Below are 12,904 nucleotides of genomic sequence, written 5' to 3' on the forward strand. Positions count from 1 at the left end.
ACCCAGGAAAAGCCCGACCTGATTTACAACTACAACCAAAACTGTGCATTTGGAAGGACCCAACACTGAGCTTCCTTGAAATGACAGAAATTACTGCACAATTTAACATTGTTCCACATGCATTCACAAGTTATCACTCTAAATTTCTGCATCTATGAAGTTCTCCTTTTCTGCATTATTAATTACAAAATTTTCAAGAAATCATTTGACACAGCTGAGACCATAATCTCTTCAACGTGGCAGTGCTGCCCTGTGTCCCTTTCCTACATATACAGTTAATTCATTCCAGTCTACCCTGAACAGACCAAAAGAAAGATCAGAAAGGAGAATTCTCCTGAACATCTTGCCCTTGGTGTAAAACAGCAAAGAGGATCAGTGACAGACAAAAAAAACCCTCCTGAAGTTCAGCTACTCAAATGGAATTCAGTGCCCATATTTTCACTAAGTACTTATTTTTAATAAGTTAATAAAAATCCAACCTACTGATGGCACATCATTCTAGTCATTGTTTCAGAAAGGCTGCTGCACTCTAAATGACTTTTGACTTTGTATTTTTAGCTAATTAGGGGTTTCAATGCCTGCCAACACATGCTGCCTTTACACTCAGATTTAAACGTTTTAAATATATAATTTAAAGAAAAAGTCAAGCATTAAACAGTGGATGCTGAGTTGCAATCTGAAGAGAACCGCAGCAAATGCTCTTATGCAATTCTCCATGCTCAAGAGATGCTCCTTTCACACTGTGTCACATTTCATTATTATTAAGAAGCAAGAATTTAAGAGATAAGATTAATAAATTAGATCATTCAGCAATACTGCTAAGCCCTCAGTAAATGTTGTGCATTTCAAAAGTATGGTGAAATGGGAATAAATTTGCTCTGAAAAGCAAATGCATCTGCACTTGCAGTCTAATATTTAGCAATCAAAGAGCCAAGTGCCACTCACTGCAAGGCCAATGCAGATGAGCCACACACTGCAATGGAAACCAAGAAATAAAGCAGGAAACCTCCCTCTCTGCACTTCTAGAATGGATCAAATGGCTTCAACACTTTGAAGATACTGGCCTGTGTGACCCTTGTCTGCTCACTGCTACACACAACGTCAAACAATGGCCTTTGCTAAAGAAAGGGGAAGTCAAGTAAAGAATTATCAAGTGAGTAAAACACCTTTGCTCAAGGAGATGAAAATCTGATCTTTTGCTTCTGAGATGAAGGTACAAAGCAATATGCATCTTTTCTGTAAATAAATTCAAAAGTTCTCTCTACATAAACTAAACATGCAAACAACATTAAAATCTACAAAATAAAATTTTCCTTTTATACTCTTTTTTTACACATTCCCTACCTGTCTGTTCCTGGCAATTAACCATTCAGTATAGATATTAGGACCATATGGGCCTTCATTTAACCAAAAAAGTTTATGAATATATTCCATATACAATTTCTTATCACACACACAAAAAAAATTTGCCCACGTTGACACCATGACAGAATTGCTAACAGTTCCTGGACCCTGACTGCATCAGACAATATAAAAGTTTTATTCTGTGAACAAGGGTTGAAGCACATATTAAACACAAATTATTCCTGGTGAAAAACTGGGAAGGGTTAAGAGAGCTTCCACCTTTCTGGCAGGAAGACATGGTACAAAGAAAGCAACAACAGCTGAAGGAAACCTTGGCATGAGAAGAAGGAGGAAAGGCCAGAAATACACAGAGAAAAAACAGAAGTAAAATTTTTAAAACCTTATTAAAAAAAATCCAAAACCAATCGAAACAACAAAATCCAAACAAAAACACCCCACAATGAAAAAAACCCAACAAACCAAAAAAACAACATTCAAAGCTCAGATGTCTATATGAACACAAGCTTAGAAGAACACTTAATATATATGTAGTGTGCTGTAAGTTTTACTTAAACTAGATTGTCACCTTTGAAAGGGACGTTTTACAAGCTCCATTTTCTTTAAGAAAAGTTAAAGAGCGAGTTTGCAGTTCAGTGATTAGCAGGAACACACACCATAGTCTATAAAACCAGAAAACATGTCTCAAAAATGTACTTCAAAGTCACTTAACACTCTAGTAGCTTGGACTACCAGAACATGACTTAAACACACAAATGACTGGCTTTTTTAGAAGTAACTAATCAGCATTTAGCTCCCTCTTAAGGACAACTCTGATGCTCTCCCAAAATACAATGCAGTCTTTGCACTGCATTTGCATGCAGTCAGGTTTGACTCCACTGTTTGGAAAAGTTTTAAGTAGTAGTTTTTATAGTACATTTATAGTATGAGTTTTAACTGAAATTCCATCAAAGACATCCATTTGTGTAGAAGTGAAGGCTATATACTAAAGCTATATTGCAGCAAATCTGATTTTAATACCTTCAGATTTCACATCAGCATGACCAAATAAACTACACAAATTTAAGAATCTAAAGAAACAGAACCTAAGCTAAGAGACTGCACAGTGCTGCAAGTACTGGTACAGTGAAACTGCATTCACCCATGAGACTATAAAAACATCCTGCAGGAACAGGTGTCCCCTTGGTATGCACAGAGTCCTGAAGGATTTCAGGATCATGAACACCCCTCTAGAGCAGCAAACCTAAACCAGTTCCAAGGCTGACACTGCAGCCCCTTCAGCTGTTTCACCGCTTTCATTAGGAACTTCAGAGAAGGTTAGAGTTCTGCTTCAGTTCATTCTAGGCTAGAACCAATTCAGAATAATTTTTTACAGATTACAATTAATACTGATATTCAGTACAACAGCTGATTAATTTCCAAACATTTTTCTGTAACAGATGTAAGGAATTCGGATAATTCGTGTCTGTTGCTGCCATATTTTTTGGCTTTTGGCAAATCACTTCACCTCACACTGCACTACTCTGCCTCTCTGTCCCCCTACAACTGGAAAAGCATCGGTATTCCCGGGATTTTGGAAGGAATAATCTGCAGCTTATTTTGAGATAACACGGCGGTAAGACCTAAATCAAAACACAGATGAAGCACTACCCGAACCCCGGGAGTTCGCAAACCCGCACACGGAACCGTTCGGCCCCAGAACGCCGGGAAACGGGAATTTCCAGCGGGAGCGCCGCGCGGGGGGCGAGCGCGCCCCCTGGCGGCCTGTCCCCGTCACACCGAGCCGAGGCAGCGCCGTCGGGGAGAGCAGAACTGCGGGAGCCGGGGGTTCCAAACCCATGGAAACACCGTCCAGAGGGCCCCTCCTTGCCCCCAACAGCAACTCTTGAACCTCTGCCACTTTTTACAGTCCTACATTTCCAATAGGGACTACTCAGTTCTGTCCATCAGACTGGCCCCACACTGCAGGTGCAGAGACGCCGCACAGGGCACCAAACCACTGAGTCAAATATCAGGGGAACCACTGGCAACTAGTTCAGAACTCCATGTCCCTGCATTTTATACTTCTGCTTAGTAAAGGAGCAACAGGACTACTCGTCCCTAGTTATTCAACAGCTTTTCTGTTGTTTCTTCTGTCTTGGATGGTGTTCAACATCTTGAAATCAAACTGGCTATTTTCAAGCTTGCTTGTTTGTCTAGACTCACCTAAGCTGGGGTCTGGCTTGATGCAGACTGCAGGATGAACCTTACTCCTAAAGCCTCGATCTGCCTTTCACACCAATCCCCGTTCCCTTTATCCACCTCCACATAAACCCTCCCAGGAGAGGCTGTAAATAAAAGGACCAAAGATCCATGATATTCAACAATGAGCACATATAAAGATTTCTAAAGAGCAGTTAATCAGGGCAGACATTTTCAGTGCATCGCTAGGAAGGAAGTCCATAGGACACCGTTCAAAAATTACAAAAGGTTGTTCCTCACTACCTGTACTAGGAGTAAGTCTGAATCCACAGACTAAAAATAACAAAACAAACCAGAAGCACTTGCTAATGACAAAAAAAAGTGAGCAAATACAGATTATATCACTCACCAAAGGCACTGAAAAGCTGGTAAAGGTCGCTAGTCTTCCACTCTTTGGGAAAAGTAACATGAAGAACATGATCTCGTTTTGGCTGCACTATAAAACCAAAAAAAGCATTTGTTAAAATCAGTGTCTTTAGAATATCCAAAAAAGTCATCCAATGTGGTAAGGTAGCTTTTTTCCCCCCTTTCTTTCTTATTTTTTAAATAAAACTACATCAAGTACCAATGCTCCACCTTGCAATACACTACTCCAGTCTGTTGAAGGTAACTCAACAGTTAACTACACCCAGCTTGTGATCAGATTTTAACTAGGCCACCTGGTAACACCTGCAGGAAAAACTTCTCTCTTCTTTGGGTACACAGACACAGGGACTGACTTACATCTTAGTGAATTACCCTGAATTCTTCTGTAACGCAAACTTTTCTACTGTCTCATCTCCTCAGCTTTCAGCACTAAAATAGGAGAGTTTTTCAAGGTGTATCTCATTAAAGGAGTACATGTCCAAAATCAGACCATCAACCACTTGTTATTGCCAAGTGCTTTAACCTGTTTCACTCAAAACAAGCCCAGGTTAGCCTGAGTTTACCAGACCCCCCCCTGCTAATAAATTACAGCTCTACATGAGCAGCTGAGAGCAACCTCAGATTGGACAGAGACACAAGTAGTTAAAGAAAGCAATTCCTTCATGAGCACAGGTGAAGTCCTGTTAACTGAATCTGCTACTTGAAAAAACAAAAAGGACACAAAAATTTTTAAGTCAAGCACAAGTTGTCTTAACAAGCAAGTGCAGATCAATTTACTGCTGAAGAGCCTACTGAACAGCCAGCAAGTCCAAGTTTAACTAGTTGTAATCCAGTAGTAGAAAATTACAACCTGAATAACTCCAGTTTCAGATGTTACTACAGCCTTTTCCTGTTGATTGGGAGAAGAAACTATTCCTAATCTTTCAGTATCAGTTTATTCCTAAATTTACTGTAAATCTGCTGTTAAAACCTCTATAACTTCTACCCAGTCGGGTGAGAAATATTTGATTCTTATTCTGCCTTGCAGTCACTTTGTGCAGCAACTTCATTCTTTTTAAAGGCATTTCTAATACACAGTAACAAAAGAAGATGATTAGGATAACTTTCACTTAATTTTTTGATACTGTTCAGCCAGCCCACCATGCCAGCCCTACATGTGCTTTCTGCCTCGAAGCTCAGAAGGCCCCCCTCGTCCAGGTTCTCCTCCAGCACGTGCATCAGTGTGTTCTACCGGAGCGGCTTTCAGATAAAACAGACAGACTTTCAGAGGCAGACTCTTTCTTGGCAACTCTTCTTGGCAAAGCATCAAAACAATCCTGTAAGTTGGCTAGCAAGGGGAAGTAGCATCTTTACAAATTAGTAGCTTTGGCATTCTCTCAATGACCCAAAGTATTTATCCATTCTTCCACTCAATATCAAACAGTTGGGGAAGGAAGTATGCAACATAATTAGATAACCATTCCAACAGATCCACCGAGCCAGAGCTCAGCGATCTGACCACCTAACTGAATTAAAAATTAAATATATGCACTTACAGCATATATTTTCCTCTCCAATAGTTGCTTGCATCTCTCTAGAACTGCAGTCTGTTACTATTAAACTGGCATCTAATAAAGAGTCACACCCCAGTCTGAGCTTTCGGATGCACGGAGTGGAAAACTTCACATCAGTGTTGCTTCCAGATGGGTATCATTTTTAAGACATCTGTGTATCTGATTTCACAGTATAAAATTCAGCTTTCATCTAATCAAGGACTAGACTGACCTCCACGACTTCACATTTTCTTAAGTCAAGGCATCAGTGGAAACATTTATCCAAAGTTTTCTCCCTCAGTAAGGACATTTACATTAGTAAAATCTGCTTTCATATAAATGTATTATCAACTCATTACAGCCCCAGGTCTGAACCTGAAATAACTTGAAATGTTTAAATATTTCAAGTGATATTTTTCCATTTATCACAATTGCATGTGGCAAAAGAATTCTGATGTTTAGGTTGAAGTTAAGTGAAGGTACTGCTGCACATCAATTACACAGGAAAGTGGCCACAAGATTTTCAGAACCATCTGCTATTCTCTAGTTTGCATCCTGTATTTACTGTTGGGGTGAGGGGAGAGGGGGAAAGTGTTAAGATCCCACATCATATGTAAGAATAACAACCCCAAATAACCATAAAGCTGTTAATTTCCAACTGTTACATTTAGCAACAGTAACTTGATCTGTTCTCATTAATCCCCTTTATAATGCAAATTCTCTGGTCAAAGTTGAAGAATTTATGGATTTACTATTTTGTTAAAGAAAAAAGTGGGGGACACATTTGATAAATCATTTGATAAGTGGTCAGTAACCTAAACACAGCTGATGTCCCATGCTTCACATACATGATAATTAATCTTTACGCTTCTTCCCCCAGGAAATTTGTCAGAATGGTACAAAGTTTACAATGAAAGAAGCTACTCACAGTCTGGTCCTTCCAAATTGAGATATGGTATGTCCATTACTCTCATAAGAAACAGCCTGAAGCAGAATGGAAAAGAACTATTAGCAAATTTCTGCCTGAAGACCTTTCAATAAGCTTTCCTTTTTATAGTTTTTCACGTGTCTGTTCTGGAATTAACCACCCCAAACATATCTTCAACTATATTAAAACAAACAGACCCTTTAATTAAGTCAAATCCATTACCTAACAATTCATATTCAAAATGTTACTTGGTATCATGCTAATAATGTTACTTATTCAAAAAAAAACAAGGACAAAAAAGCCCCAAACTGTTACTGCTGAAAACAATTAAGACAAGTGGGGAAGTGAACATTTAGCAAGTAGCAGCTCTGTGCAGTAAGAGCCATTGCACAGTGGACAGTGCAAAAGCTGTCATCATCCTAAATACACATAAACTTTCCCAGTTTCTGAGCACTGCATCATGCTTTAGACAGAATGGATCCTAAAACCCTAAAACTGCAAAAGCCATCACGACTTCTGTGGAGAATACCAGGATGAGGCTTTTGCCCTTTAACATATAACTGAAGAGTTTCTCAAAACATTCAAGAAATGTTTTCAATAAAAGCTCTTATTCAGCTCTGAAACCTATTTCCCTCCAAAATAAGATAAACAGCCTAAAATCCTGTCATAGGTACAGATGCCACATTGTTACAAAACATTTGCTATGTACAGTGTTCACTGGAGGGCTAAAATAAATAACTTTTCCCTCATAACTTTAAAAAGCTTCTAAAATGCTTATCAGATTACAATTACAGTGTTCAACTAAATAATAACTGATGTAAACAGCTGTCAAAAACATTTTAAGTGTACAGACTGATCTGTAATGCCCTACAGATTCTTTGTATCATACCACACTCACTGATAGTTTCCAAGGGTTTGAATCCTATGTCCTTATGGTTACCTGTGTCCCTGAAAAGTCTACTGGAATGCAGCTGATAACTTGTTTTTGCTATAAATATTCAGGAGAAAGAAAAAAATTCTAACACTGGGGGAAAAAATGGGCTCTATGACAGGTTCACATGTGAGCCAGAGGCTCTTCAGAGAACTGGCACCAGTTATCACACACTGTCCCATCTAATTGCTCTTCCTGAGTCTCAGGGAAGATACAGCACAACGTGCACTGTGTCCCTCTGAGCACTGCAGAACCTAAAAGGAACTTTATCAATAAAAATTAGAAACATCTGCATCAATTACTTCAGAAACTTCACCAATTCCAGCACAGCACTGAGTAATGAAAACATTTTACAGAAGAAGCCAGAGTTTCTTCTTATGTTTAGCCTTTGGTGCCACACTCCTGTAGGCCTGGCCCCATCACAGCTGTCTGTAAACTGAACACCAGTGACACACTGAGAACAGAGCCAGCTTCAAAACACAGATTCCACGAGGAGACAAAGGAAGATATCCTCACTCTGACATATCCAGAGAGATCCAGGGTAATACTGACAGGTAGGTAGCAGCTTTCAGAAAAATAAAAGATGAAGTCTACTAAAACCACAACAAAAACTCCTAGGGAGAACAGGAGTTAAACTTCCCTCCCCCAGCTTTTATCATGTTGAGGAAAGAATTACAGTGGCCAACAGCAAGAACAGGCTTATGCCAAAAAAATACATACACCTGAAATTAATGAAGATCAGGTTTTTATCCTCAGAGATAAATCCTACATTTATTTCTTTGGTCAAACAACTACATGGCTAAACAGCACATAAACACAAACACACACTCTCTATAGGATAAATGGTGACTGTAATATTAAGTGCACTTTAAGTATATTACATAAGTAACAGCAGTAACTTACACCACATGGATTGCACATAATGCATAATTAAGTATCCATAACTACAGTTCTAAGATTGGTTATCTATCTGCAGAACATTTAAATTAATAAGGTTGTTCAGTATGACAATGTGAACTCTATATTAAATTAGCTTGATTCATGAAGTTGTAGCTGACATTGATTTTCACTACATTAACTCACATGTATTTAAAAGATATACAGACCAAGCTAAAAAGACAATGTTATTTCCTACAATATTGAGGGACTGCAGGCAGATCCCATGGTCAGAGGACAGAGACCTATTTCTCAACAGGAACTCTGAGATATTTTGAGGAAGCTACTTGGAAGACAATTGTTTCTATGGCAAGTCAGGTAAAATGAGAAGAGGAAGGCTATCATCTGCCACTTCACAGCAGTGCACAAAGAGTCTCAAGGAGTCAGCACTGTTCCTCTGCACTGAGTAGGATGAAGGTGTGTCATGAACTGTGTAGAGAAGTGGATTCAGCAGAAAGAAAAGGCATCTTTCTAAACCCAGACCAGTTTACCAGTGAACTGGTACAGCCACATGTGGCTCAAAGCAGAAGAACAGCCATTGTTTACTCCTACACTGCAACTGGAAAGTTATTGGTCAAACTGCAGAGGAGCAAACTGATGTTCTTTTGCAATGATTTGGCAAAGAAAATTAACATAGAGAAGCGAAGGGAGAAATGAACTTATTTGCAACACATCAGAGCACCCAACTCCCTGGTGAGACATTTTCCACAAATACAGCACCAAACCAAGTGATTTCCATAGATTTTGGTTTTCTGATACCCCTTTGTATAAAAAAATTACTTCTAAGATAATTTATATTTCTACAGACCATGATGCTATTCCACTCAATAAAACATGGTGCTCTCATTTCTCTACACCTCTTTCCCTCACTGCCTCCAGCTACATCAAAATACACAGCATTCAAACAATCCAAAGAGATACAAAAGAACATTGCCATTAAAATTTTGGGAGGGGCTTGCAGATAGGGGCAGGGAAGTGTGGGAGAAGAGAAGAGCTGTCGCCCTAAACCAAACGGTCAAAAAATTTCAAACCAACTGCACAGTACATGACACAAGAACAGTACCCAAATTATACTCAGAAGAGCTTAGATATTGCAAGAGAGTCCCATCATCTCAATTCATAAATGTTCATCAGGGATTACTCACAGCAGACTGTTCACATGAACGTGATTTTTCAGAGATGTTGTATATACAATAAAGCATAAAGATTACAGATATGCATCTCTGGAATTCTTGGTTTATTGAGTTGTTTATCATATAAGTTACTGCATTATGCCTAAAAGAGACAAATAACCCTAAGGCAAAGTCTGTTTTTAATCAGTTCTACTCTTACAAAAAAATCTGAAACTAAAGATTTTACCTATGTTCATCACTGACCTATAGGAACATTAACCTATGTGCTGGTCATCATTCTTGAACAGCAGGCCAGGAGGTTCCATAACTTTGTTGATATAATGGAAGACATCAAAAATTACTACTGAAAAAACTATTACGTTCCTTTGAAGGCTAAGTTCATAAAAATCAAAGCTTGATTTTTTAGTTTTAAATTTATTCCCCCTAATCACACTGGTGACAAGCCTATTGAGCAGGAAACATATCCAAAATCCTGTCAGCCACACCAATGGTGTGAAAGTTTAATCACTAAACTGCATTGAAATATTATCACCTTGTATTCAGAGATCTTGAAATGAAGACTTCATGAGCAATCCAAAGATTCATCAAGTAGTCTGCTTTGAAGAACCTTTTCAAGACTATCCTGAGATATGTTCAAGCTGAGAACATTGCTTCTCAATAATTGTCTTATAAGAAGCTCCTCTGTTCAGCTTCTTTCAGGAAAAAACTTTTGTGACATAGGGTATAACTTTCATTTGTTCAGCTTACTGTTCACATGTAGCAGTTTGTGTTTTGCTTGAAGAACATGGCTACAGCTCAAAAGAAAAGGTTTCCTTGTTCTGACTGCTGCCCACAGGATCAGGTAGAACTTCTGGAGGAAGGAGGAAGAGAGTTTTTTTTCTCCCCAGGAGGAAGAGGACGCTCAGCTAGGGAAAGCTTCTAGACCAAACCAGAGACAAGGACATGCAGCAGGAAGCTGGCTGGCAGCTCAGAGCATGCCTGCAAAAAAGCCCCAGAGGCAACAGACTTACCAGGGATCTTCAGATAACTATGGGAAGTGCACAAGCCCTGGATGCACTTACAGGTGCTGGACAGACCAAGTTCTGCCAACAGAGACCTGGTCTGCAAGGACTGATCAGAGCAAAAAGATGTGTTCATTCAAACACCAACAGCTCTGGCTTCTGACATGTATTTAAATCTCTTTTATTTCTTAAAAAATTAAAAAAAAATGAGTTGTCTTATTCTGACTTGTTATTTTGCTTCATAGGAGAAAGAAAACTAGCTCTACAAATCCAAGCTTTGGCCTGCTCACTATAAGGGAAACGTTAGACAGCCTCGTCTCTGAGCTCTGACTTGGGTGATGTGGCAGCTGTTAGTTAGAACATGACAAAGCTTCTAAAATCATGTGAAAGTAAGACATGGCAAGTCTTCCAAGTTTCCATGATTTAAAAAAAATGTACAGCCTTTCTGAAACAAGAAGCTGCAAGTTCTGAATAATGGCAGAGCGGATAAACATTCTTTTCTTGCAAACAGCAATCTTCAGTTCTTGTTTAAAAAATAAAATAAAAAGAAGTTGATCTCCCTACAATTTCTTGTTAACTTTCCCTTCCCTTACAGTTAGGCAGTGTGGACAGTGAAGCCAGAACAGACACAGCAGGCTTCCTCTCAACCCCCTCAAAAATGAAAAGTGACTTTGAAATGTCACTGCTAGAAGAATGTCACATTTCAAATATACAATTAATTTGAAAAGCTTAAATTTAATGTGTTATTGTGACAGTTTTAGAAGTTTCAGTTTGTACTTATTGCAAATATGCATCTCTAGAAAGCATTTTGGTTAATGATTGAAAAATAACCCCCTCAATTGGCATCTACTGGTTAGCACGTGTGTGTGCTGGTGTTCCTGGAAACAACCTTGTGACAAATCCTATCCTATAATGGAATTGTGCTGATCAATTCTACCTTCACCTTCACATTCAAATCAAGCAGCCACTGCTGGTCCATGTTCAATCTAAGGAATGTACATACAATTTGTTACCATCTGCTGGAATATATGGAGTTACTGCCTCACATGCCTCAGTGTCAAGAGAACTGCTGGTTTCCAGACCAATGAAAGGTGAGAGCTATTGATCACAATTATTTCCTCATTCCATCTGAAGCTAAAATAATTAATTTTGCCATCTCCTATAGTAGAGGGTTTGAAAGGATGGGATTTCTCCTGAATTTAAAAAATAACCAGACAGACTAAGCACTAGCAGTTTTTTTAATTCAACTCCTTTTCCTTTATGTGACAGATTGTAGTACCCCTAGAAGCTTCCTAAGGTAAAATCTACACATTAAATATGTAAAGAATCAAATCTGTGCATAAAGGCTTTTAGATCTCTCAAGTCTTACTTCAGTTAGTTCAAGGAGTTTGCATGAAGATCCAATTCAGAGGCCAAACACTCATCACAGCATCATCCCATAAACTACTAATCACACATGTATGTTTGTTATGCCTCTTCAAAATGGGTTACCCAACAATTGGGAGACAAATGCTTTGTGGTCTCTGCATTGATATCACAATAGGGATATTTTTCCAGACTGTTTAGTGTACTCACTTTTAAATATCACCAGTTTTTGACAGTCCAACAGCATAAAGAACACCTGATCAATGTTTCTTTAGTTCCACTACCCCCAAAGTTTACTCCAGAAATAACTTTCTAAATTGTAAACATATCATCAACATGGGCATGGAAAGGCCATCAAAGAAATGCAGGTACTTTTTGAAGTGTCCTTTCACAGCTTAGCAGAAAGTAAACTATCCTCCTCAAAAGAAAAGGTACTGCCTTTACAAACTCTGGCCTCTCTGCAGCACTACCAGCATGAGCCAAAAAGCCAATAAAAGTTTAAAGCAAAATGCAGTTAGCCATTGATTCCAAGGCTGGAGGTAGATATGCTAAGGACAGTGTTCCATTTCCATGTGTTAGCAGGTCTTTTAATGCAACAACTACTTACTTGTTAAAAAAAGGTTCGATGAGTTTTGATCTGGCAGACACATGGTTTTTCGGAGGAGTGAGGAAGGAACCTGATGAATGAAGAATAAATTCAGTGTGTAATGAGCAGCTCCAGGCAGCACCAAGGAGAAGGTTTGGAAAAGACCACATAGGTACCTAGGAAATTAGCCATAGAAATGAAGCACAGTCCAGTAATGTAGGCATCATATCCTGCTTCGTGGAGTTGTTCAGATGCTGTATCATAACTTGGAAATCCTTCTGCACTTTCTGAGGGGAAAAAAAATCATTTATAAACATGTTAGCACAGAAGATAAAGGCAGCTCTGTGTGCTTACCCACAGGTCAGAGCATAACATCATCTGGGGAAGGTTATACAATTTACAGAAGTTCTGAAATTTGTTCAGAAGTCCTTAAAAAAGCAGTTTCGTTTTGCATTTTTGGGTAAGAACAGGTTCCTAGGACAGAAAGACTTTCTTATTAAAAGAGCCATGAATGCCCACACCT

The 12,904-nt window shown here is 38.8% G+C and overlaps 1 protein-coding gene across 2 annotated transcripts in view; it reads right to left on the reverse strand.

The window, feature by feature from the left end:
• Positions 1-12,904, reverse strand: part of PARN (poly(A)-specific ribonuclease) — a 47,809-nt gene that overhangs the window by 21,106 nt on the left and 13,799 nt on the right. For both annotated transcript variants that reach the window (XM_018067448.2, XM_018067449.2), the window contains exons 16-19: positions 12,558-12,668; positions 12,403-12,472; positions 6,430-6,485; positions 3,953-4,039 (exon numbers count right to left, since the gene is read on the reverse strand). In XM_018067448.2, the coding sequence (XP_017922937.2) occupies positions 3,953-4,039; positions 6,430-6,485; positions 12,403-12,472; positions 12,558-12,668 (324 nt within the window). The remainder of the gene's footprint in view (positions 1-3,952; positions 4,040-6,429; positions 6,486-12,402; positions 12,473-12,557; positions 12,669-12,904) is intronic.

This window comes from Manacus vitellinus, unplaced genomic scaffold (genome assembly GCF_001715985.3).
Source record: "Manacus vitellinus isolate BGI_N305 unplaced genomic scaffold, ASM171598v3 scaffold_12_pilon, whole genome shotgun sequence".
NCBI lineage: Eukaryota > Metazoa > Chordata > Aves > Passeriformes > Pipridae > Manacus > Manacus vitellinus.